Source organism: Ilyonectria robusta (genome assembly GCF_021365365.1).
Source record: "Ilyonectria robusta strain PMI_751 chromosome Unknown BGZ61scaffold_4, whole genome shotgun sequence".
NCBI lineage: Eukaryota > Fungi > Ascomycota > Sordariomycetes > Hypocreales > Nectriaceae > Ilyonectria > Ilyonectria robusta.
This window is the reverse complement of record NW_025764438.1, coordinates 2,244,307-2,269,067: the sequence shown is the minus strand read 5'-3', so window position 1 is coordinate 2,269,067 and position 24,761 is coordinate 2,244,307. Positions and strand designations below refer to the sequence as shown.

The window sequence follows — 24,761 nt, the reverse complement described above, 5'->3', positions numbered from 1 at the left end:
ACTCCAGATCCATCTCTTGGCAATAAGAAAGGGTATTCCACAAAAAAAAAACCGTAGGGAACCTTCCTTCGTAAGCGGCGTGGTTACAATGCTGTCGGCACGCCTCTTCAAGTCCTTCGTTACACTTGCTTTCTTGGCGTTTGGGTTGCTCCAGACTGCCAGTGCATTGGTCCTCGATACTTATCCCCGCCATGGCAGTACCACGAGGATATTCAGGCAAGTCACGTCACAGACGGCTCTAGAGTTCTCGTGCTGATGGCGTCTGGTGTAGCTCCATGGCGTTGAAGAACTTCTTGCAACACAACACTATCGGAGTAGTAATCTTTGGAAGGCACTCGGTAGAAGCCAACGATGTCCCTCCGTAAGCCCGCCCGACCTACAATAGCATTGCTTTGTTAACATGACTCAGACTGCCGTTCGTCGTAACGTCTGGCCATGCATCCATCGCCGTGGTTATTCCCGAGATAAATCAAGACATCCTGACGGAATACAAAGTCAAGACTGTGCCGACATTTTGGATATTTCAAAACGGCAAGCATATTCTTGAGGTTTCTGGGGACAATCTAAGCAGCCTATTCAAGACTCTCGAAGTTTATAGTGAATATGGTCGACTAATAGTGTGAACCTGTTTCACGTACATGGCGGCGCATTGGCTGGAGAAGGCCGCGAAAAGGAGTATCGAGAAGAGGTCGAGTCTAGCATATCTATGTGTAGCGCTTCGTGCAGAATTACGGGCGTTATCCGCTCCTCCAATCAAAGTCTAATCGCCCAATCGTGTAATCCGACGATCGGGATACGTGCTATCTCGCCGCTATCGACTCCATGTACCTGTCAAAATCCCGTACTTCGGGTGTTAAAGTAGGTTTGTTAGTCTAGTCACCGAACCCCGGCGAGCCATCAAACCGAAACGCCATCACTATGCAATCCATCCCCATCCCACCAAGACCGATCCCGAGTTTTGTTCCCTCGGTTTTATTCACGCCGCTAGTCGGGGAGCGGTCCGTGGCTGCGGTGCCCCTCAGCTCGAAACAGTTCAGTCAGCGGAAGAAGGTCAGTGAGTGGTCTACGAGTGTGCAGAGCGGCCCAAGCAGGGGACGCACGATCACGGGACTGAGAAATGGCTGATGGGACCTGAGCCACGGCGAACGGACAATGGGCACGGGCAGAATAAGCATTCGAGAGAAGAACGAGCCGGGATGGACATGGACGAGCGGGAGGCGAAACGCCGGCGGAAGCTTGCGTATGCGGCGGCTCGGTGCCAACGCCGATGCTGTGTAGCATGAAGTATGTTCCGTCAATACACTCAGTGGCAATCAACTCTTGCTTCAAATGCGAGAGCATATATTCTACGCAGTAATTATGAGTTCATAGTACTCCAACAGCGCAGCGAATACGTCAGGAGTCAGGACCAAGTATCTGGAGATGGGATGGACGCCTGCCAAGATTCCATGAGCCGGACGTCATGCCACTCACTCCTTGGCTTTTTGACGGTGCCGCCGCATTGACTTACCGACGAGGGGGGCGAATTGTGCATTTGCACATATATTCACTAGCAATTCATCCGAACAATCATATCCCTCCAACGCCAATATTGATTCAATCTCGGATCGCAAAAAAAGAAATCGCAGGCCCCCGATGTCAACACGCGTATAAAGGTGTCATATCATGACGCAGTTTTGCGAGGCCCAGCGCAATGTCGCAAGTGGACTCGCCGGTCATGCCATTGGGGCGGCCAGGACGGCGATTCTTGGGACGCTCGAAACAAACAAGTCGCGAGTCGAGACCATCCAGCATCCAACGAGCGAACGTCCAGGATCACAGGGTTCCATCGACCAAAAACAGGTCACCACGACTGTGTGCCTGACATACACGGCACACGAGGGTGTGGTGTGTGGGCGCTAGTCAGTCAGTTTTCGTATCGGGACGCCAAATGCGTGGTTATTTTCTCGTTGCTTGTTGTGCGATTTGCCAGGACCATGATTAGCCAGAATCGCGACAAAAGGAAAAAAAGCCACCAGCAGAGACAGGGTCTCAGTGAGAGTCAGGAAACTGGGTTTGCTTTCCGTCTTGGATTGGGAGGGTGCCATGGATGTCACATCGAGGCGTCATGTTCAAGCCCGTCCAGGGCCGGGACTGTGCTATAGCAAGCCCGCGACAGAGCAAGACAGACTGGTGGCGAGTCAGGGCACAGGTAGGAGAATCGCGATGGGAGTTGTTTATCCTGTTGGCCGTGTGGCGTGCCCGCCGCGTCAGTGGCATCCCACTATGCCAGACTCTGCCCAGAGGGAACGGCTACGGCTTGGAGTAGCATGGTGAGAATGGTGAGCATCATGGCATGGCCATGCGCCGTGTAGGCCATGCGCCGTGGACGCACGGCGGATGCATCTTGCGGGCATAGCATCGCGCCTAAAATCGGCCAGACATGGGGATTAAACCTAGACCAGCCAGGGACTCCTGGATTCCCGTGAGCCATATGCGCAAGGAAGAGGCGTGACAGAGGGCAGAACTTCCAGTCGCTTGGACCCGTTCGGGACGAGGGACAGGGCCACGCGGCCGATGTGTGGGCGTGTGCTACGATGTACGACGGGCGTCCTATCCCAGGCGGTCGTTTTTTTGGTGGTGGGTGAAATGTCGTCGCAATACGACGCTGCCATCGTTTTCGGTCCCGGGATTGTCCTTTTCTTTTGCCCCCTATTGCACCAGTCCCCTATGTTGACGGCCGTCTATTCACCGAGAGCAGCGAGCGTTGGCGGGCTGTGTACGAGAATACGACATGAGGCGAGCGACGAGCGCGAAAGCGACGGAGCACGGAACGATGGATGGATCCAGCAGTCTGCCCTCCCCCGGCGAGAGCTGTGTAGCAGGTTGACGAGACTGGATCTCAAGCCCTGGACAAGGGCCCTGGGGGAACGATGCTTTGGGACCGTGGGCCATGTGCTGCCAAGTGCCAAGGGCCAAGGCGGCGCCGGGCCGGGGGTCGAATGGGTTGGATGGGAGGGGAGCGGAGAGGATCCAGGGGTTTGCATTTACTAGGCTGGGCCTTTCTAGACCTGGGTCTGTATGGAGTATGATGGAGATGGAGCGAGTACAGTACGATGGGGTACAAACGACAAAGTCGCCTGGACAATGGGCGATGGGGCCTGGACGCAGTGAGCAATGCGGGCAATGTATTTGGGGAGAGACAGACTCGGCGTTAATAGCCGGCGCAGAATAGACTCTTCCAGGATACTTGGGCCTTTTACAGGAGACTCTCACTCACTTTCTCTCTCTCTCTCTCTCTCTCGAACAGGGACACTCTCTCAGGAACAGGATTTCCCAACTCTTCGCCATGCCTCCAGTCGACTCCTCACATCGCTGCCCCTTGGCACCAGGCCCAGAAGCGACAAGCCCGCCCATAGTGCACCCGCTTTAAGCCCAAGCGGCGAGAGGGGAAGCAACAGGCGCAACGCAGCAATCTCGCTCTGGGCCATCCGATGGGGGCAAAAGGCGATAGAGCGGCGGGGGGGGAACACAACTCCGCTGGAGCTGCCGCTGGGGGGAGTGAGTGGTGTGGTGGTGAGCCAGTCCAGGTGCCACCCCAGGCGGGCCAGGCTTGCAGGGCCCCGAGGTGCTGGGGGCGAGGGCGCTAGAGTGCGGTCCTGGCCACAGCCGATGTACCAAGTACGGCAGAGGGAGCTAGAGCAGGTCCATAGGTCCCTACCTAGGTCCATATCCAGAGAAGAGCCCACGTCTGCTACAGTCGAGCCCACTTCCGCTGCCCGCTTCCGCAAGCCGCAGCCCAACATCCCATCCACATTCGCATCCACATCCGCCGAAAGCCCACCGGCGCCGTGGAAAAGCACTGACCAGGCCCGCCCATCCCCTAGTCGCGACCCCCCTACGGCCTACGGGCGCCCCTAGCACGTCTGGACGAACCGCTGCGAGGTGTGTCCACGGGTGGGCTTGTAGTGGGCTAGCCACTGTGAATCCCCCCCCCAAGAGGCGATCCTCAAAACCGCGACCCTGCCCTGGCTGCCCCTTCAGGTACCTCCCTCGCAATCTCCAATCCCAATCTCTCGCCCTCTCCTCTCCCTGAATCTCTCCTCCCATACATCATCCTCCGCCCTCCACCCTCAGGAGCGCGCGCGTCTCCTCCTCGTCCTCCTCTTCAACCTCCACCTCTTATCCGGGCAGTAGAACGAACAGAGTCTCATTCTCTCCCTCGTCGTTCCTTCTATTTCGTGGCTTCACCTGTCCTTTTTTGTCGCAGCCATCCAGTCCACGCGGCTTGGATCGACCCAACCGACCTATTTTGGACCCTTGTTCTGAGACCACCAGACCACCAAGACCCAAATCCAAGACCCAAGGGACCACCAGACGCAGAACAACAGACGCCAACCAGCCGTTTCCGTCACAGTCTCGCCCCTCCCGCCACCCTCATTGCAATTGCGACTCTCGTCCTGTCATTTGTCTCTACTTGACCACTTGAATTTCCTCTGATTCTCTTGTCGCCTCTTGTCGCTCTCCTCTCTCCTCCCGAAGAACCAATCCTGCGTCCGCCTCCCGAAAACAACCTTCGCACCGCCACCGAACAATAAACCTTGGCGTCCCACGCACTAGCCCTGTGTTCTGTGTTCTGTGCAAGATATACACAAAGGTACGTCCATCGCATAACCGGAATGGCATTGCATTGTCCTCCTGTTTGGTCTTTGTAGCGCCTCGCCCCACTGGCCCGACCCATCAAGCTCCAAGCTCCAATGCACCACCCACATGCTTCGTCCCCAGCCATCATGGAAGCACTCCCATCATTTGATCTTTCATCGCCTCGCACTTTACCTCCTTCATCCATACTAACTCTTCATTCTCAGACTCAGGCCTGACGCAGACTTTCTCCTCGTTTAATATCGCGATTCACTTCCCCTGAATACGTCAATCTACATCCCTGCGCCGAAACCTGCAGATCGATCGCCACAAACCAACCCCCTTTCCTCAACTCTCAACCTCTCGACTTCAATTGAACCATCCACGATGCCTTCCAACTACGAGAAACTGGACCGCCCCAGTGGCCCCAGCCTGGATACCCCCATCACCATGTCCGCCCCCGAAAAGGCTGCCTTCTCCAACGTCACCACCATCTGCCCGTCGCCACTCGACTCCCCCAGGGTCAGCGACTCGTACACGCCGCGCACCGACAAGCTCAACCCTTTCGATACAGACATTGAGGCCATGATCCCCGCTACCACCACCGACACAGGCACCCAAAGGGTCGTTCCCGCAGTCAGCAAGTCCGAGTGCCAGGTCTGGCCTGGCAAGGAGCACTGGAAGCAAAAGGCCAAGCTCGACAAGAAGCAGCGCAGGGCATGCACCTTTATGACCAAGCTCAGCCCCCGAAACCGCATCATCGCCAAGGTTCTCATGATCCTCCTCGTCATCGGCATCGCTGTAGGCGTCGGCTTCGGCATCAGCAAGCCTCTTCACGCTCCCATCTGGGGCTCCAACAACAAATAAAGACGCTGATGTCATAATCGCGTCGCCGTTTTTCCCTCCCTTCACATCATCACAACACCGCACCACCAACCACAACGCCGTCTCGGCCGTCACAACTCAGCCCTCGACAACCCGCCATTTACACACACAGCCTTCGTTGTTTTTCGGATTTCAGCATATCTAGATACCCCCAATTGGCAACAACCACAATAGCAGCAGCAGCAGCTACGCCCGCCAGGGACTCATCGACTCGCTGCCTCAAGATTCAGACCCCATTTTGTACATGTAATTCTCGGGCCCTGTCTCTTCCTCCTGTCTTTTTTTATTTCCCTGTCAAAGAGCGCAACACTGGATTTTGACATCATGATGGGGCGTTTGTGGAGTTTCCACTCTTTTTGGTGACATTCATCTTGGAACGGAACTATGGAGTACAGAACAAAGTCTGTCGATTGTTTGTCTGGTTTTTTATACTAGTTGCCATTTCTTTATCCTGCGGTCGGCATAGAGGGTCACGATACAGTCACTTTCTTGGTGTCCATCTAAAGAGGAAATATGAAATACACCCTCGCACCCATTACATGGGGCGGGGGAAAGCGGATGGGAGCATATTGCTTCCCCGTCATTGTTCAAACGTCTATTGTGTCGTTGTTGTCCTGCTCAGTTCATGTGTTTGATGTTTGCCCTTTTTGCATTGCGTTGTGGCGCTCGCATGACGTTTGGTCTCAAGCGTTCCTGGGATGGTTCACTCTCAGCAGGTCTCTACTGGTGCCGTTGACGTTGAGCGTGGATCCCGTCCCCCACGAGCTACGAATACATCTGCAAGGAACGCGACGGATCTGGTATTAGACGGCTGATCTTGCAGGAACGGGGCAGCTGATCCATGGGCTGGGCGGGAAAACTGGAACTCTCATGTGTCGGTGTGTACTGGGTACTCTGTACGAGCGAAGAACAAAAAGGCGCGGCGGTGTGGGCCCCCAGCAAAACCGGTCCCCCTTCCAATTCAGGAATGCGAGAATTGCCTGGATTTATCTGATTTGTTGGTCGTCATCTGGAGATGCAGCTGGTTGTGTGTGGGTGGGCTTGTCGATGTGGGTGATGTGGATCACTGGATCGCTTCTTGTTCCGAAGCTTCCGGCTGTGGTGGGAGGGGCTGGACAACGGCATGGGTTATAAGAAGGAAGGCCTTTTCTGTGGGGGATTATTGTCTTGGATTTGGTTTTTGTGGCTCTGGTCTTGAGCTGTGGTTCTGTCGATGCTCGTGGGTTGAGCTTGGTTGTGTACAGTGATGAGTTGTTGTTCTACCTGATAGCTTCTAGTCAACCGATCCAGCATGAGATACCTAATAACTCCATTAACAAGTGCGATACCGCTCAACCATAGCTCCGATCCCTTGACCTCTTCGATATCGTCTTGCCACCAGCCTCGATCCAGTTCCCCGTCTCACAAACCCCGATTCAGTTCCCTTCCCACCGAGCATGCCTCGTCAGCATCAACTACGACACCTCTCCTGCCTTCGGACCCCCCCCAGAAACCATTCCTCCAGCGAGATTGTATACTCTCGAAAACAGTTTGCGGCGGCGCGGGTTCCTCGGGTGACGGTTCTTTCGGCGTAACATCCCTCGGCGTCGGCTCCAGATCGTCTTCGAAAGGCCGCTCCTGGGCGCGAATAGAGTCGAGCCACGGATGTTCTCGCCGCTCAACCCACTCGTGCTCGTTCTTGGCGTCCTCGCGCTCGCAGCGCGGCCGCAGGGGTTGATGGGGTCGCCGCTTGGCCTGCCGCGACTGGTACACGGTGCAGATGATGGATGTGAGAAAGCCCAGGACGGCTAGGCCGAGCACCATCAGGCCAACGTAGACAAAGTAGTTGTAGGTTTGGGGTTCCATGGTCGTAAGTGTGGGCTTCTCGAATGGGTGTTGGCGAACCGGACCTGGCATTTGATCTCCAAATGGCTTCCAAGACGCCATGGGGGGGAGGTGGCCGTCCGACATTCTTGTGCCTTTTATGAGAAACTGTAAACTCTTTGCAAACGTTCACGGTCGTAGTATCCACTGAATAGTAGCCCTCGTCGCTGAGTTTCTGAAGTAACCGGATATGAATCACGCGTCGTTGAAACTCTTGTATTCGCTAAACCGCACATGTCTCTCCGTCAGAGACTCAATCAGATGTTAGTCCGATGCGTGAACGGAGACGAGGCGAGAGGTTTCGTACGATATTCAGTTATTATATCTGATCTTCGGGAACACTAGAGGGCAGTCATCATCACCGCTACTTCATCTGTTCATCTGTTCCATCCGTCATGAAGACTACGGGCCTAACAAGCAAGGGTGTTTAATGTACATGCCATCAAGCCTGAAGAGCAATTCCTTCAATAACGAATTAACTCCCAACGATGGCTCACACAATGCTACTATTTCACCTATTTTTAGCCATTATATTCTTCTTCTGTTGTTCCACCAAGTATGTTCTCTAAACACGAACCATGTACCCGCGCTCGGAACTCGTCAATGGAGCAACCAGGACCAGCAACCAACCTCTACCGCACACACATAGTGTTCAAGGAACCATTGCATATTCAACTAAAACCCTTAAACGGGTGTTTCTGCTGTCGCTAGGCTGCCATCTAGGATAAATCCCCCGTCTCCCCGCCACCCATCCATCTCGAAGTTTTTCCACTACCCACGGAGCCAATCCACGCCCAACTACTGAAACCACCACACAGCTCACTCAACTCACTCAACATGTATGATCTCACCGCTGACATGGCCCGCCTCAGCATTCGGGGCCATCTCGGAGTCTTTCCACTACTCACGGAGCCACTCCACGCCCAACTAACGAAACCACCACACAGCTCACTCAAATCACTCAACTCACTCAGCATGTATCATCTCACCGCTGACATGGCCCGCCTCAGCATCTGGGGCAACGAGGAAGAGCCTTAGAAGGAGCACCACGTAAGCCGCACTAACAGAGCCATCACCATCGCCCTGATGATCGTCATCACCTCGATGCTTGTCCTCCCCCTGTTGGCCTTTCTCATCTAGCGAATTGTCCGAGCCTACAGAGGCCGCCAGCCCCTGGAGGAGATTGAGTCGGGGGAGATTGAGCTCGAGCAGAGACGTCGCCAGGGCGGCCAGGGTGACCAGAGCGCCCAGAGCAGCCAGGGAGGTGTTCTTGGTGAGCATATCAACTAATGACCGGAGCATGTAAGAGGTCAATATGTAGACAATGGAGTAGTACCTGAATAGACAATCCCCACTCTTCGCGGAGCTTACTTTCAACCTCCTATGACTTAATCAATGCGATGAATGTCCTGAATGGCTTTACCAGCACCTAAGGGCAGTCATGGACGACCATATGTATCGTATCCCTGTGCCTCGTAAGCTTTTCTAATCGTTTGTGGAGGATATACGATGACCTCGCGAGCAACATGGTTCGGTAATGCCATGTAGAAACTCCTTGACCTAGAGTGTTATCCTTCAAATAAACCCTCCTCCGTTATAGAATTAGACCTGGGTCTGTTCCTTGCCCTTTCCTTTTCGTGGCGTTTCCGATCAGAAAACCACTTTCTGTCGGCAACGGGTATTAAATACGTCCGTGGTTTAGTATCGTTTGAAACTCGCTCCTGGCTTGCAGTCAGCACAACGCGATTGTACAGTATTTCCTGGGAAATCAACCGAAAGTCATCGAGATCGCGCCTATACGTGACTCAAATTACGTTGTGTCATCTACAAACCCACAACACTGGTTGGAAATGCTTTTTAAATATGATGGGAGATCGCTGATGGTTGCCTTATATGTTTTGCTTACAACGTACGTTATATAAACTCTTTTTATGTGGCGAATCAAAGCAAGCAGTCCGTAGAGGTACACGTGAACGGCGATACTTGCGGCATGAACAAATCCTCAAAATAGGGCCTTGCTCGCTGCTGTTTCATTGTTGGTGGACTTGATACAATGGTGAATGTTCCCCTCACACTTACACAATAGAACATCCATCTCGTTTCATCTACGTTCATCGTGCGAAAGCGATACCTAGCTCTAAACAAGTCTAGAGTACCCTTGATCCATCGTTCGCAAATTTCTGTACCGGGTCAATGGCCTTGTCTTAGAATACTACTGCAGGCGACAGAGTAACACCGCCATTAAGGGGTAGCACAATGCCCTTGTTCCCGTCAAAGCGCAAAAAGTACCAACGACATTCCGTCTGTTCAGACAACAAAGACTTGGAGAAACAACCACACGGCCCAGTTACAATGAACAGACAGCTCAAACCACTAGTTCCAGCAGGCTCTGGCATGAACGAGAGTCTTCAAAAACTATAAATGAATTCTAGACTCCCTCCTCCGTTCAACCAAATCAACTCAACTAAGCTCAATCCAGCTCACCTTGACTCAACTCAACTCAACTCAACTCAAGTCTTTCTTCTCAAGGATTTCTTCCCAAGGTTCTTCCCAAGAACCCCAAGAAAATCTCAACATCACTCAAGTAACTCTCCACAGAAGAAAGCCCGATTCCTAACATCATCACAGCTTCTACAATGGTTTATAACGCCACCCTCATTGCCAAGTCCGACATCCGGTCCCCGGATTATAACTTGGACAAGCCCAAGATACACAACCCAAGCGGGGGGGTGATCGCCTTCTCGGTGCTAATCATCGCTTTCATATTCATAGTCGCGCTACTCTTTAGCGGCTACGACGGCAGCTGCCGCAACTGTTGCGGAAGACGAAAGTCCGCGGAGGAAGATGACCTTGACGCTGCGGAGAGGGGAAAGTGGGAGATGCTAGAGACTCCGGGGCAGAGGGTCCGGCGGCTCGGGGTTGAAGAAGAGCTACGCAACTACGACATCGACGAATACCTCGCCGGCGAGACGCCCCGAGGTCGTACCTCCCCTCGCCCCAGTGGCGAGTTCCAAGAGGTTGATCTCGGTGATCAACGAGGGCCCTCGCCAGCCCTCCCAAGAGACATGGTTGCCCATCACGGATCGGTCCAGCCGCTTCACCGCGACCCTACGGGAAAGGAGGATTGGCCTCTCCACCAGGGTGTTAGGTATTCCAGGACCCCGAAGACCATGACACCAAAGGAGCGCCTTCTGGAGAGGATGAACGGGGATCGCTGGGCGTGAACCAAGCAAGGAAGCACTGGTAGAGTGCAGACTGACTTCCAACAGGCGAGTTCAAATGGAGATGCAAATGTAAGGGTTGGTGATTTTGCTGCAACGTTGGGGATGGAACAGAGTAGAGTGTCTGTAAACAGTTAGCAATCAACTTGTCTTCCTTCAGTCTAAATTCAAACTAAGTGTTGCCCCTGCGCCATGTGAATACTTCAAACAACTCAGCAGAAACTTCTGCCTCGGGGACAATCACTAATAGAAAATTTGTATAACTTGATGCAACCATCCTCGTCGTTGCTTTCTCGTTCATGTCTGCCTCTCTAATCAACATGGTTCATCTTTACGTCTCTTGCGTCTCCCCCTAATTCCGATAAAGCATACAGCATCGTCCGACCTATTTGTCGTCGAAATGGAAAGAAAATAAAAGGGTGATGAAGTAGTAATAATCAACAGTCCAGCAATTAAGAAGGGGTTCTTTGTGTTCAATCGTTCTCAGTGTCCGTCATGACGTCTCAGAAAATAGCAAAGCCGAAGCATCGAGCAGGCTGGCGCAGAATGTATTGCGCAGCTCAGCGCGCTAGGACGTCCCATAGTATCCTCCGCGGGAGGTCCTCATGCCGTGTCCCTCTTCTCAAGTGATCGTATAGTAAGACAGCCAAAATGCAGAAAGGCAGTTAGGTGGGTGGTAGGGAAGGGGGAAATGATCCAGATGGTGTGCGTGTGTATGACAAAGGGAAATTCGGTGTGTTGGAGAGCACAAATAAGTTTACTATTTTTCTTTCTTTCTTTCTAGTTGACTGGACAAGTGTTGATCCGGCCAGTTTCTGGCGCTTCCGTCCAGATTAATCCTTGTTCTGTTCGCAGTAGCTGTTCCAGTCTAGCCAGCGAGGCGTGGGGTAATTTTGTACGGGGTTCATGGGTGTTTCTCCAGGAATTTGACATAAAGTCGTGGCCAAGATACGGCGTTTTGGTGGTGTGCCAGAATTAAGCCTGTGGTTGGCTCGTTCTGGGTGTAGGATCGACTCAATCGATTTAAACGAAACGTCATGGGTCGTCGATCGACAGGGAAGATCACACAGACTGATAGAGCAACAGGGGCTCTCCGACGTTTTCGATCTCGGGAATTGTGCACTTGAGGTCAAATGCCTTTGAGAGGACGATCTTGAAGATCTGCAAATCATGAGCATGTGAAATTCTAGCGATATCGACAGGGATTCAAACCTTTTGTACGTTGATACTATGGCTGGTACTTGAGAAGATCAAGGCCGCCCTCATAGCTTTGGCAAACCGCCTCGCCTGTTGAGTTGTTAGGTCAAGCGCAGTGATGCATGTAGTGTGGTCGACGTACCTGGTTGGAAATCTCTTCCTGGTCCTGGGGCGGGAAGTTGACAAAGTGGTCATACTTTGTACCAACCAGGATAGGAATGGCAGTCTTGTTGAAGCCCCTGCCTTGACGGTACCACTCCTTGATGCTATTCAATGTGCTCTTGCGCGTCAAGTCGAACATGAACAGGATAGCGACGGCATCGTTACAGACGAGGGGGAGCATGTTGACGAATTCGCGTTGGCCACCGAGATCCCAGATGGAAAAGGTGATTTCAGTGTTGCGGATGGAGATGGTCTTTTCCATAAAGTTGACGCCAAGGGTCTGGATGTAGTCTTCGTCCCAACTACCCTCGACGTACTTGACCATTAGGGAGGTCTTGCCAATCTGGGCATCACCAACCATTCCAACCTTGATGACGACATGGTTTCGGCCGTTGGAGGACTCAGCCCCTGCGCTCGCGGCTTGCCTGTAGTCGTTGTAGTTCTGGTGGGCCGAGTTTGAGAGACCGCTGGCAGGTCTTGAGATTGAGGGAGCGGCCTGGACGGGAGGGGTGTATCTGGCGTTGGGGTCTTCTTCTTGCCTGGGGCTGTTGGTGAGACCTTGGTCTAGAGATTGGCTCTGCTGATGGCGAAAGCCGTTGCTCGAGGCGATGTGGGGGGAGCCCTCGATGCCACCGAGGGTATCGTCGTGGACGTCGTGTTGGGGAGGAGCCTCCATCTCCATGCTGTCGACGGCGCCGTAGTCCGGAGGAGGGAGGGGGATGGCGGCCGCCGTGATCGTGGGGTCCTCCAGCGTGAGGGTGAGGGGGGTTGGTTTCGGGGTGAGGTCGGGGTCGAAGTCGACGGTGAAATCGAGGGCCAAGGTCGGTTAGACCAAGGAAGCCGAGTCGAAGGAGCGTGTGGGAGGCGAAATGAGCGAGCGAGTTGTAGAGTCGTGGACCGGACTGGTAGAGAACGTGATGGTCGTGGGCGCGTCGAGACGAGAGGAATACGTCGTCAGGGTGTCGAAGGCATAAAAGCCTGAGCAGCCAGTTGCAGGGCAGCTAGATACGGCGACGGCGATGGTGGAAGAGGTGAGATGTACAGCAGCAGCAGAGCGAGGGAGACGTCGTGATGGCGGAGGGCGGATGCGAGTGGATGGACGCAGGGCGGTAGTTGGAGGCCAAGGTGGAGAGAGAGAGAGAGGCTCCACGGGTCCCACGATGATGTGCCGGAGGATGTGGTAGCGGCTGCTGTTGGTGAGCGCCAGAGGTGACCCAAGCTAGGGACAAGCCACAGGGGACTGCAGAGCGGAGGAGGTGGCGACGATGGGTTGAGACCTGTCTCAGCCAGAACAGCCGGACAGCCAGGACAAGTGAAGGAAGGAAAGACAGGAAGGGCGAGGCGGGGCAGAAGTGAAGTGAAAGGAGAGATGGAAGAAGGGGACAAGGGAAGAGGAGCAAAAGTCGTTGCTAAGCTAAAGCTGTCTCCAATTCAGGCAGGGATGATAGAACAGAACTCCGGATAGAGATGGAGATGGCGATGGAGAGATGATGGATGACGGGTGGGAAAAGGCACAAAAAGACGACCAGGGACAACACAGCCCAAGCGAGGTGGGAGACGAACCCGATCTTGAACTTGTATTGTGCTTTTTGCGTCTCGCTGCCTTGTCTCGTCTCTTCTCGTCGCTGACGTTGAAAGCGTGAGTCCTGCTGCTGCTGGGGAGTCTGCGCGCGTCTGCGAGTCGGCGAGTCTGCGGAGTCTGGGATTTGGTTGGACTGCGCCTTGGACTGGGGAGGCCCCTGGGGGGGATGGATTTGGAGTGTGGAGGGAGGGGCGGGGCGGAATTTCAGAGGCCCGTTGATTCAACCAGCGCCCTTCAGCGCCTTGATTACCTACCTATAGCCCCAGCGCCGCCTTGATTCATCGGTCGCCGCGCTGTCTCTCGCTACGAGGCAAGCAAGACAACTGCATCGCCCGGCGCCGCGGCCATGGTTGGCGGTGATTGGGCACATACAACCGGTCCTTTACTTTGTCCGTTGTTTTTTTGCAGCCATCCCATTTCATCTTGTCTCTGCCTCGCCTCGCTGCAGAAACTCCCCAGCCATGTCTCGTCAACTGCCCGGCGATCGGCAAGGGAGCATCCATCCGCATCATGTGTTGGTGGAGTTTGTGCGTGGGCGTCTGGGACGCGTTGGGGCTTGTGCCAGCGGGAGGGTGTGACGCGCGCGTGTTGTACCTCCGCTAAAACTGCCCAGATGTCCCAGGCTACTTACCTGCTATCTTAGGTCCTAACTAACGCGCCCAGTCGGGGCCAATGATACGAGGTGATTGCGGACTGGCTCGCTGGGCTGGCTGAAGGCTCAAACAGGAAAGATGGCCTCTTTTTTGCCTCTGGATCGTGTTACACTCGCCCAGTGCTAGCCACAAGATCGAGCGGCGAGATGATGCAATCGTGACTAGCACGCGAGCGAAGAGCCCATTCTCCATCTTTCTGCGCGAGGTCGAGACTCGAGAGCCAGCGACGGGCGCCCCCATTCGACCCATCAAAGCGTTGGTGAGATGCTCTGCTTATTTATGATGATTGCGCCCCCCCTCTCCCCCACACCCCAACTCATCATGCAGTGGACAACATGTAATGTAAACATCAACAACAACTCGCTTATTGTTTGTTGATGGTTGCACTGCACCACCACAAGTCCTGCGCGAACGGGGTTGGTCCTCGCCTCGTCCGAGCCCTACTAAGAATCCATGCCATGACTCTGTCCCCCGCCCTGGTGAAGCCCATCTCGTCATGGCGTTTTGACCTGAGCGGCACTCGTCAGTCATTACTTATACGACCGCCAGCATCCAAGCCTCTCTCCTAGCTGCCACGGGCATTGCATATTCGCTACCAGGTTCTCCCATGTTTGTGTCTTGGAGGCTCCGGGCATGCCGTTCATCATGGAAGCACGGGCTTTCCAATCTCAATCAAAATGACCATCCAAGGAATCCAACAAGTCAATGTGCAATCCTCCAGCTACGTAATGGCTCATCGACTTCTGCATTTCCCATTTCATTTCTCCAATCCAGACACGCGTGCCGGCATGAGACCGTTGAAGACACTCGAGTCGGCAGAGCCTGAGTCAACTCGAAACGCGCTGGCAGTGGCATATTGTCCCGTACAGCCGCCTCTTCCAGCGCCCATTACACGGCCCTGATTGGCTCCAAGTGCCATCCATCCCTCCCGCTGTCTCGCAGTAAAGTCAATGGCTTGCGTGTTGTGTGTCGGTCGACTGGCGTCCCGTCGCCTGACTAAGCGCTCCGTTTGTCAGATAACTGTACCGTTTCGTTCTATCCGATAACGAAATGTTAGTGCCGGCCGAATGACACCTGATAATCTATCTTTGATGGTCCGTCGGCTGTCCCCTCCGAATACTCTTCTTCCTCGTCGCCTCAATTCCCTTCCCTCGCCCGATCACAACTCACCCTCGCAATGGCTTCAATTGCTCGATCTCTGCGCGCCGCCGCTCCCGTCGCCCGGGCCCTTGCCCCCCGCGCCGCGCCTCTCGCCCGCGCCGCCTTCCGGCCCTTTTCCACCTCCAAGCTGAGTGAGTAGTCCCCCTCTCCCGGATGTGCCCATACGTGCTCCTCGGCCAAATCCTCCGGGCTCGCACACAACACCCTCGAACCTCTGTAGCTGACGAGATTGCGCAATCAGGCCTCGCCCGCCGGTACACAAAGGAGCACGAATGGATTGACTTGTCCGCCGACAACAAGACCGGCGTCATGGGCATCTCCTCGTACGCCGCCGAGCAGCTGGGCGACGTCGTCTACGTCGAGCTCCCGGAGGCCGGCGACTGGGTTGAGAAGGGCGACGCCGTCGGGGCCGTCGAGTCCGTCAAGAGCGCCAGCGACATCAACGCCCCGATCCGCCTCCGCGTCACCCACAGCAACGCCTCCCTCGAGGAGAAGCCCTCCACCATCAACAACGTCCCCGAGGACGACAGCGCCGGCGGCGGCTGGATCGCCAAGGTCGAGGTCGACGAGGTCGGTGCCAAGGAGTTTGAGGGGCTCATGGATGCCGACGCCTACAAGGCCTACTCCGAAGGCGAGGACCACTAAACGACTTGGATCGGGTAAAACGGCGGACGCATGATTGATGCCGAGGATGCAGTCTTCAGGCCATGACGGGAGCAAGCACAGTTCAACCTGGAGACGAAATAGACGTAGAGTTGTACCATATTGGTGATTCACATCCCGGGGGTATATTTGGGGTTTTTTATTGCCGGTTCATCAGCGGCATACATCATAGTTCATATCTTGACAACCAATTCCTGGTCTCCCGTCACACTCGGCTCCCGCCTATTTGATCGTATCAGGCACCTGCCGAGACGCCACGATGGCATCCAGGATCTTGCCGGCGCCCCGGTCCACGAGGTCCTTTGCGACCCGCTTGCCAAAGTCATCTGCGGCCTCGATGGTGGTGATGGCCTCGGTCATCTCGGTTTCAACGCCCTCGTCGCCACGCACCGACACCACCGTAGCCCGCATTCGCAGCTTGCCGTCCATCCACTTTGTCTCCACGCCGATGGGCACACTGCATCCGCCCTCCAACGCCCGCATGACACTCCTCTCGACCTCACATTCCAGCGCCGTCTTCTCGTCCTCGACCGTCTTGAGGATCTTGAGCACCGCCTCATCGTCCGCGCGGCACTCGACCGCCAAGGCGCCTTGGCCGACGGCCCACAGGATACCACCGGTGTCCTTTTCGAGGAACTGCGAAATGTGATGATCAAGATCCATGCGCTGGAGTCCGGCGGCCGCCAGGATAATGCCAGTGAGCGCCGGGTCCTCCTCCAGCTTCCTCAATCGCGTCTGGATGTTGCCTCTGTGATCCTTGAACTTGAGCGTCGGGTATCGTCGGACGAGCTGGGCGATCCGGCGCACGCTGCTGGTGCCGATGACGCTGCCGGCCGGCAGATCGGCCAGCGACTTCCAGCCGTTCTTTTCCACCAGTTCCTTCTTGATCACGAGTGTATCCCGAGGGTCCTCGCGAGATGTCACACACCCAATGACACAGCCCTCGGGCAGGGCCGTCGGCATGTCCTTGAGGCAGTGGACCACGAGGTCGAGCTCCTTGTTCACCAGCCTCTCCTCCAGTTGCGATGTCCACAGGCCCTTGCTTCCAAAGCTGTACAGCGCCGTCTTCTGGTCGCGATCGCCGGTCGTCGTCATGCCGTGGATGGCAAACTCGTGCTCCGGGAAGTGGGCCTTGAGGGAGTTGGCGACGATGTGCGCCTGCGCCATGGCCAAGGGGGACTCTCGGGTGCCCACATTGAAGACCCTCTTGCCCTGGGTTGCCTGAGTCTCGGACATGTCGAAAACTAACGGCGAGGTTGAATTACAAGATATGAGAAGAAGAGGTGTAGTCGTGTGTGGTTGAAGCAGGAATGGAGGGGCAAAGCTGAATGTTTTCCGGTCCGCTACCGATGGTGGGGTAACTGGCACAGTTTCAATGGTACAGTGTGTGTTATTCGCACACAGTACGGCACGGAATGCCGGAGCCATTTCAACTACCATGGACTGAACCACAAGTGAGGTTGTGGTTTCTCATATCTGATAGTTCATTGTGTTGAGTTTCAAATGTCCACGACTAATAGAGGTGAGGAGTGACTATGTTACATTAGTCATAGACTCTGTAGAGATGAAAAGTTCAAAGTTACATACTACAACAAACTTCGGCTGCCCAACATCCCGAATACCGATGGAACAATGTGCCACACCATCCAGGGGTGATGGCTTACAGAAACCAGTACTACTTAAGGTTTCATGGTGTTCATGATTCGCTAAGGCACTCCCTTTGTTCCGTTTTAGGTAGTCTAACGTTCCTTGCACTTTCTACTTTGGTGCCTGAGTGACGAGTTACGTCCGCCACGAGCGAGGACAGAAAATCATCAAACACCCACGGCAATTCCAAGTGCACCTTTATGGAGTCGTCAAGCGAGCACAAATTCGTCATTTGAATTCTCAATGGACTCTTGGCTAGTGATTATGTTTGTCAAAGCGTCGGAATCGTAAAACGTCTCAAAATCGATCATGACAGTGGCAGAGGGAGGCAGGACAATCGGGTGTTCAACACTCGGACAAGTCTATTTTCGACCTCACGTGAACCTCTCGATCGTGCCTTTCTAACTGCCGAAGTATGTCAATGTAGAACTTCAGTGACGGGTTCCTGATTCCCCTGGCCGTGGACCGGAATTGTTTCTCGATTGTCGTTGATGTTTGACCTGGCACTACAACACGATCACGGATCTAGAAGACTCGTCGTGTATAAGAAGAATCATGAAGGCTCCCAATCCATAATCCAAATCTGCGTCGCCAGTGGTAAAACAAGATCACTTCTTAGATTGAAAGGAAGTCCATCATTGATCGAAAACACATCGTCTAGCTGCCATGAAGCTGGAGATGACCCTCCTTGGGCTGGCCGCCTTGGCCTTGGCCTTGCCCCAAGAACCTCCTCCATCTTCAGTCGACCCAGTTCCAGCTCCACCCCCTTCGTCGCAGCCGCCTGTTCCTACCGCAGAACCACCCCCTGTCCCGCCTCCGCCTCCTCCCCCCCCACCGCCGCCTCCTCCGCCTCCTCCCGATAAGCCGGCCCCTGTCCCACCTCCTGAGTCGCCTCCGCCTCCGGCGCCGAACCCCCCGGCACCGAACCCCACGGACCCGGCCCCACCACCCCCACCTGGAGCGCCGCACCAAGGACCAATTTGCGAGTGCGGGTATACGTACTGTGCCGAAGTCCTCATGGATATGCGTAAGCGTTGGACTTTCTTCTATGAGATAAGACGGACTAACACCATAACAGCGAAGCCGTGGACAGTCCCGCAGCTAACGCAAGGGTACTGCAACACGCCCCAGGCAAACTGCCCCGGTGGAACTCCACCATCGAACGTCACATCGGCTCTGTACATCTGTCTCTGCGAGGGCGCGAACCAGGAAGTCGGCAATCACATTGAGCTGCTGTGTGGATGCGACACGTGCCTGAACATTGGGCCAGACTTTAGAGGGCGATGTGAGACGCCGTGCATTGCTGGAAAGGCCCCCGGAGGTACGAACGACAACAACGGGGTTGGGAAGGGAGGTCGTGTGGGGAAGTTTTGGATGTGAGGCTATTTGGGATTGGGACGCTTGTGGTATTCCCCGAAGAATGACGGTATGGGTTGAACACGAAGAGGGGAAGGCAAGGATGGGACAAAGCAACAGACCCCCAGAGGGTTATTGGGATATGGAGGAAGCCACTCGTTTAGCTTGGTGTTTGTACTCAAACTGAAGTCGCTCATTTACAAATAATGTTTTGGCGCTTGTTGGAAGCACCCGGTGAAAGCATTCTGATGAATACACGTCGTCTCAAGGTGTGGAAAGTCTCGTAGGAAGCATACGTAAGATTAGACTGGCAAGCGGGTACGATGAGCAGACCAGGCTCGGGCCGCTCTTTGACGGGTGGATAGATGGGCCACGAAGCGAGGACTTGGGCGCCCCAGTGACATGCGATTTATTACAAATAGTGGAAGGCTACAGATGGACGTGCTGTATCGGGTATCTGGTCTTGCTGGCATCTGGAGATGGAGTCTAGTGAATCCATCTCCTGTCTGGGGTTGGGAATATCTGGGGTTCTCCCGCATCTTGGGCTCTCCCACATCTTGGCTCATTCCCCTCATCTACACCTGGCATCGTGACACCTCTCCAGCCCGTTTTCCGATCGGTTCCCGACCATCGACCCGAAGAAAGATCCGAACAGGACACCCTCTTGTCTGCAGGAGAAGGATGGAAAACACACCGAACGGGAGCCGCCAAGGCCCTGCATCAGCGGATCGATCAGGCCGTTGGCTAGGGGCTGCTCAGCAGGTTTGGCTTCGCTTACCATTCCCCCTCTTCCCCCTCTTCCCCCCCTCCATCAGCGATACCCTGCACCGTCCATTCCCTGCCTCATCGACGCTGGTACATGGTGTGTACGATGACCCGCGGTGCCATGCGTCGCGGTCCTAGCCACTAGGTCGCCGGGGTGACCCCCCTTTGTTTGGTGATGGGTTCATGTGTATTAGTGGGATTGGACGCCTCCGAGTCCTGGAGTAGCGCAATCCAATCCCATGGTAAGTGGTGCACTGTTCGAAGCCTTGGAATGAATTCTGGGAGGGGTGGTGCTTGAGAAGGTTCTCAGCAGGGGGCACAACTTGGACCAGGAGGGGCATGCCCCGCCCCCGGGTTTTGTTAGCGGCTTTAGCGCACATCACCCCACACTGGGCCAGAGTTTGCTCACCATTGCTGGTCACTGTGGTCATTGCCCGCCAGAGACACCTCGGCCAGGGGGCTCGCCCAGCGCGGCGCCCAGAGTTTCAGGGGGGGTCGGGCCACCGGCTAATTGATCATTGATCGTCCCGTGGCTTGGGGGTTTCCGGCCGGAGGCTTCGGGGGCTTCGGGGGGGTCCTCGCCGCCCTCCAGCAGCCAGTGGTGAGTGGTGCATTGGCGACTCGAGTGACGTGACGCCTCAGGCAATCCGGGGGGCCCTGAAGCCTCGGGCATGGGGTGCGTGTTGTGGGTGTGTCTCGTAGGTAGTACCTTCCCAGGTAGCCGATCGGGAAACGGCTGGAGGGAGGCGCGGACGGGAGAGAGTCAGAGACAGCCCAGACAGCCCAGACAGACCCCTCCTCGTGCCTTCCTTCCTTTCTGCCTTCCTGCGGCGCTCTCTCCTTCTTTCTCCCTCTTTTTTTCTTTTTTTCTTGGCCCTTTTTCGTCTCGAAGCAAAGCCCGAGGACTCAAGGCCAGACCCAAAGCTCGTAGAAAGGCTTTATCTTGTCCTTTGCTCCGCTAACACGGTTTTTTGTTTCTTTGCACTGTCCATCGCCGCAGTGGCTGTAAGTCTGCTTGAGCCTCCAACGTCACCCTGCATCGCCCACACCAGCTGGGCCAGCTCCGATACTCGCTCTCGCTCCCGCTCAGCTCCACCGCGCAAGACAGCCACCACTACTAAATTATAATTACACAAATGATATTTCGAGAGCTGTAGCCGGTTCGTAGTTGCAGTCTTGACGACCCCTTTGCGCCATGGCTTCCAGCGTGCTTCGTCCGATGGCTTCGGCCTCGGCTTCGGCTACGCCCGAGCTTTGCGCAGCTCCGCGTCTCTTTGCGACACACACTTTGCGACTCCGAGGCAAGTCTATGACTCTTCCATGAGCTCCCGAGCTCCCGATGAAAATTTCTCGGCTGACCGACCATATTTTGGCTCGATACAGACTCAATTGCCTTGTCCCGTGGGAGGCAATGGCACAGCTCCATCCCCTCGGCCTCTAGTCACCGCGCACTCGTTCCGGTGCTCGCCAAGTCTGTCGCACTTATTCGGCACGCCTCCGCCTCCGCCGTCGCAACCTCGTCACCTCCCGACCCGAGCACCTACTCGACTGTTGTTTTGCCCCCATCCACGCCCTACAGTGAGCTCGCAGTCGGCGTGCCCAAGGAAATTTTCCCCGATGAGCGGCGTGTGGCTCTCACTCCTGCCAATGTCATCCTGCTAAAGAAGAAGGGCTTCGGCAAGGTCTTGGTCGAGCGCGGGGCTGGCACAGCCGCTGATTTTCTCGACGCTGCCTACGAAAAGGCTGGCGCAACTCTTGTCGACAGCAAGGATGTCTGGGCCAATGCCGACATTGTCCTCAAGGTCCGTGGCCCTGAGCTCCGAGAAGTCGACGCCATCAAGGAGGGCCAGACCATCCTCTCCTTCCTCCAGCCTGCCCAGAACAAGGACCTCGTCGAAAAGATTGCTGCTAGAAAGGCCACCACCTTTGCCATGGACATGGTGCCTCGTATCTCACGTGCCCAAGTCTTCGATGCCCTGAGCAGCATGGCCAATATTGCCGGCTACAAGGCCGTCCTCGAGGCATCCAACGTCTTTGGAAGATTCTTGACCGGCCAAGTCACTGCCGCCGGCAAGATCCCTCCCTGCAAAGTCCTAGTTATTGGTGCCGGTGTTGCTGGTTTGAGCGCTATCGCCACTGCTCGTCGCATGGGTGCCATTGTACGTGGCTTTGACACGAGACCTGCTGCGCGTGAGCAGGTCCAGTCCCTCGGCGCTGAGTTCATTGAGGTTGAGATGGAAGAGGACGGTGATGGCGCCGGCGGCTATGCCAAGGAGATGAGCAAGGAGTTTATCGAGGCTGAGATGAAGCTGTTCAAGGAGCAGGCTAGGGATGTCGACATCATCATCACGACTGCCCTGATTCCCGGCAAGCCCGCCCCCAAGCTCATTACCAAGGACATGCTCGACGTTATGAAACCCGGAAGCGTCATTGTTGACTTGGCCGCCGAGGCTGGAGGCAACTGTGAGGCTACCGTGAAGGGCAAGTTGGCGACTTACAACGACGTCAAGATCATTGGTAAGTGACCGTTTGCTGTCGATTTCAACCATTCGTGCTGACCGATATGACAGGATACGCTGATCTGCCATCCCGGTTGCCCACCCAGTCATCCACGCTCTACTCTAACAACATCACCAAGCTGCTCCTCTCCATGGCCCCAAGATCCAACGAATTCGGCATCGATCTGGAGGATGTAGTCGTCCGCGGATCCATTGTCACTCAAAACGGCCAAATTCTGCCTCCGGCTCCCAGACCAACCCCTCCTCCTGCACCAGCCAAGGATGAAGCCAAGGCTGTACTCGTTGAGCCCGTTGAGTTGACCCCGTGGCAGAAGAAGACGCGCGAGGTTGCTGGCATCACCGCGGGTATGGGCGGTGTTTTAGCCCTCGGAAAGTTCACCAGCCCGCTGCTCATGTCTAATGCCTTCACCTTCTCTCTCGCTAGTCTGATCGGTTACCGCGTCATCTGGGGTGTCGCCCCTGCCCTGCACTCACCGTTGATGAGTGTCACCAATGCAATCTCCGGTATGGTCGGTGTCGGTGGTTTGTTCATCCTCGGCGGTGGATATGTTCCAGAGACGATCCCTCAAGTTTTCGGAGCTCTCAGTGTTCTTCTTGCATTTGTCAATGTTGGTGGCGGCTTCGTCATCACGAAGCGCATGCTGGACATGTTCAAGCGTGAGTTGAGCCTAAACATACAAAGTCCGACTCTTCTAACTGTTATTAGGACCGACTGATCCTCCCGAGTACCCTTGGCTTTATGGTATCCCGGCTCTTCTCTGTGGTGGTGGTTTCGTCGCTGCCGCCTCGACGGGCGCTGCCGGCCTTGTCCAAGCTGGTTACCTCGCTAGCTCTATGCTGTGTATCGGTTCTCTCTCTAGCCTGGCCTCTCAAACCACTGCCCGCATGGGTAACATGCTTGGCATGCTCGGTGTCGGCACCGGTGTACTAGCTAGCTTGCTCGCCGCCGGTTTCTCCCCCGAGGTTCTTGCACAGTTTGGTGGCCTTGCTACTATGGGTGTTCTTGCTGGTGTGTAGCCCCGACAGAGATTCAAGCATGGAGACTGACTAAGATATCAGGATTCCTCATCGGCAAGCGAATCACGCCCACCGACCTCCCTCAGACCGTTGCCGCCCTTCATTCCGTTGTAGGTCTCGCCGCCGTCTTGACCAGCATTGGCAGCGTCATGGCAGAAGTTGGAAGTGTAGATATTACCACACTTCACATGGTAACAGCATATCTTGGAGTTCTTATTGGTAAGACTATTGTTGCAGTTATCCATTTTGCAATGCTGATGCTCCAACAGGTGGCATTACCTTTACAGGTTCCATCGTGGCCTTCCTCAAGCTTGGTGGCCGCATGTCGTCTAAGCCCAAGCTCTTACCTGGTCGTCATGCCATCAACTCGGGATTACTGGCAACCAACGCCGCTACCATGGGCGCCTTTATCACAATGGCTCCGGGAAGCCCCATGATTGCAGCTGGAGCGCTGGCAGCCAACGCCGCGATGAGTTTCATTAAGGGATACACCACCACGTCAGCAATTGGCGGTGCCGATATGCGTAAGTCAAGTCCTTGCGCAGCACAACGATGATGCTCATTTTTTATAGCTGTCGTTATCACGGTTCTCAACGCATACAGTGGATTTGCACTTGTGGCCGAAGGCTTCATGCTTGACAATCCACTGTTAACAAGTGTTGGAGCCCTGATAGGCGTATCTGGTTCTATCCTCTCATACGTAATGTGCGTGGCCATGAATCGCTCTCTCACCAACGTCTTGTTTGGTGGGATAGGAACGACAACAGCGGTACAAGAATACAAACCCCAAGGAGAAGTTACGAAAACCACTGTAGACGAACTTGCAGACTCGTTGCTCAACTCTGAGTCCGTCATTCTGATCGTCGGTTATGGCATGGCTGTGGCCAAAGCGCAGTACGCCCTATCGAGCATTGTCTCGACGCTGCGTGCCAAGGGCATCAAGGTCCGGTTCGCTATCCATCCCGTGGCAGGTCGCATGCCCGGGCAGTGCAACGTACTTCTCGCGGAAGCGAGCGTGCCGTATGACATCGTTCTGGAAATGGACGAGATCAACGACGACTTCCCCGATACTGACCTAGCTGTGGTGATTGGCGCCAATGATACAGTGAACCCTATCGCTATGGAGAAGGGCAGTTCAATTGAGGGCATGCCCGTGCTTCATGCTTGGAAGGCTAAGCAGGTGGTTGTGATGAAGAGGAGCTTGGCGAGTGGATATGGTAAGTTCCCATTTCTGGAAACGAGCATTCGCTAACGAGTTACAGCGGATGTGCCGAACCCCATGTTCTACATGCCCAACGCAAGAATGCTGTTTGGTGACGCTAGAGTCACATGTGAAGGTTAGTATTCTGCCACATTTCTCTGTCTCTCATACTGACAACCGTGTAGCTATCAAGTCGGCTATCGAATCGAAGTCGTAGTTGCATTTGGAAGCATAGAGAATTGAGTCATG

General features: G+C 54.9%; 12 protein-coding genes across 12 annotated transcripts; 6 read left to right on the top strand and 6 right to left on the bottom strand.

The window, feature by feature from the left end:
- Positions 1-275: 275 nt before the first annotated feature.
- Positions 276-623, top strand: BGZ61DRAFT_529244 (uncharacterized protein; the record flags this gene model as incomplete). The annotated part of the gene is made up of 2 exons (XM_046253374.1): positions 276-361; positions 410-623. 2 exons carry the CDS (start codon positions 276-278, stop codon positions 621-623), a joined length of 300 nt encoding a protein of 99 aa, XP_046108824.1.
- A 2,102-nt stretch (positions 624-2,725) lies between these two features.
- Positions 2,726-2,995, bottom strand: BGZ61DRAFT_445724 (uncharacterized protein; the record flags this gene model as incomplete). Its single annotated transcript, XM_046245118.1, has 1 exon — positions 2,726-2,995. Exon 1 carries the CDS (start codon positions 2,932-2,934, stop codon positions 2,728-2,730), a length of 207 nt encoding a protein of 68 aa, XP_046108823.1. The 5' UTR covers positions 2,935-2,995.
- A 19-nt stretch (positions 2,996-3,014) lies between these two features.
- BGZ61DRAFT_169566 (uncharacterized protein) lies at positions 3,015-4,339 on the top strand. Its single transcript, XM_046237568.1, has one exon. The coding sequence runs from the start codon at positions 3,157-3,159 to the stop codon at positions 3,898-3,900; it is 744 nt and encodes a 247-aa protein (XP_046108822.1). The 5' UTR covers positions 3,015-3,156; the 3' UTR covers positions 3,901-4,339.
- A 668-nt stretch (positions 4,340-5,007) lies between these two features.
- Positions 5,008-5,487, top strand: BGZ61DRAFT_474652 (uncharacterized protein; the record flags this gene model as incomplete). Its single annotated transcript, XM_046248591.1, has 1 exon — positions 5,008-5,487. One exon carries the CDS (start codon positions 5,008-5,010, stop codon positions 5,485-5,487), a length of 480 nt encoding a protein of 159 aa, XP_046108821.1.
- Positions 5,488-6,609: 1,122 nt separating this feature from the next.
- BGZ61DRAFT_169569 (uncharacterized protein) lies at positions 6,610-7,639 on the bottom strand. The gene has a single exon (XM_046237569.1). It carries the CDS (start codon positions 7,453-7,455, stop codon positions 6,907-6,909), a length of 549 nt encoding a protein of 182 aa, XP_046108820.1. The 5' UTR covers positions 7,456-7,639; the 3' UTR covers positions 6,610-6,906.
- Positions 7,640-8,087: 448 nt separating this feature from the next.
- BGZ61DRAFT_474650 (uncharacterized protein) lies at positions 8,088-8,649 on the bottom strand (the record flags this gene model as incomplete). Its single annotated transcript, XM_046248590.1, has 2 exons — positions 8,088-8,169; positions 8,339-8,649. 2 exons carry the CDS (start codon positions 8,647-8,649, stop codon positions 8,088-8,090), a joined length of 393 nt encoding a protein of 130 aa, XP_046108819.1.
- Positions 8,650-10,004: 1,355 nt separating this feature from the next.
- BGZ61DRAFT_529240 (uncharacterized protein) lies at positions 10,005-10,665 on the top strand (the record flags this gene model as incomplete). Its single annotated transcript, XM_046253373.1, has 2 exons — positions 10,005-10,588; positions 10,638-10,665. The coding sequence occupies 2 exons, from the start codon at positions 10,005-10,007 to the stop codon at positions 10,663-10,665; spliced, it is 612 nt and encodes a 203-aa protein (XP_046108818.1).
- A 986-nt stretch (positions 10,666-11,651) lies between these two features.
- On the bottom strand, positions 11,652-12,630 carry BGZ61DRAFT_343897 (P-loop containing nucleoside triphosphate hydrolase protein; the record flags this gene model as incomplete). Its single annotated transcript, XM_046239644.1, has 3 exons — positions 11,652-11,750; positions 11,802-11,876; positions 11,929-12,630. The coding sequence occupies 3 exons, from the start codon at positions 12,628-12,630 to the stop codon at positions 11,652-11,654; spliced, it is 876 nt and encodes a 291-aa protein (XP_046108817.1).
- Positions 12,631-13,833: 1,203 nt separating this feature from the next.
- BGZ61DRAFT_515212 (uncharacterized protein) lies at positions 13,834-14,432 on the bottom strand (the record flags this gene model as incomplete). The annotated part of the gene is made up of 2 exons (XM_046252235.1): positions 13,834-14,135; positions 14,186-14,432. The coding sequence occupies 2 exons, from the start codon at positions 14,430-14,432 to the stop codon at positions 13,834-13,836; spliced, it is 549 nt and encodes a 182-aa protein (XP_046108816.1).
- Positions 14,433-15,185: 753 nt separating this feature from the next.
- Positions 15,186-16,109, top strand: BGZ61DRAFT_169530 (glycine cleavage H-protein-domain-containing protein). Its single transcript, XM_046237567.1, has 2 exons — positions 15,186-15,475; positions 15,586-16,109. The coding sequence occupies exons 1-2, from the start codon at positions 15,361-15,363 to the stop codon at positions 15,987-15,989; spliced, it is 519 nt and encodes a 172-aa protein (XP_046108815.1). The 5' UTR covers positions 15,186-15,360; the 3' UTR covers positions 15,990-16,109.
- Positions 16,110-16,229: 120 nt separating this feature from the next.
- BGZ61DRAFT_529237 (porphobilinogen deaminase, dipyromethane cofactor binding domain-containing protein) lies at positions 16,230-17,243 on the bottom strand (the record flags this gene model as incomplete). Its single annotated transcript, XM_046253372.1, has 1 exon — positions 16,230-17,243. One exon carries the CDS (start codon positions 17,241-17,243, stop codon positions 16,230-16,232), a length of 1,014 nt encoding a protein of 337 aa, XP_046108814.1.
- Positions 17,244-20,665: 3,422 nt separating this feature from the next.
- On the top strand, positions 20,666-24,718 carry BGZ61DRAFT_445717 (NAD(P) transhydrogenase beta subunit-domain-containing protein). The gene is made up of 7 exons (XM_046245117.1): positions 20,666-21,076; positions 21,159-22,292; positions 22,346-22,951; positions 23,001-23,303; positions 23,354-23,530; positions 23,581-23,835; positions 23,884-24,718. The coding sequence occupies exons 1-7, from the start codon at positions 20,971-20,973 to the stop codon at positions 24,561-24,563; spliced, it is 3,261 nt and encodes a 1,086-aa protein (XP_046108813.1). The 5' UTR covers positions 20,666-20,970; the 3' UTR covers positions 24,564-24,718.
- Positions 24,719-24,761: the final 43 nt, after the last annotated feature.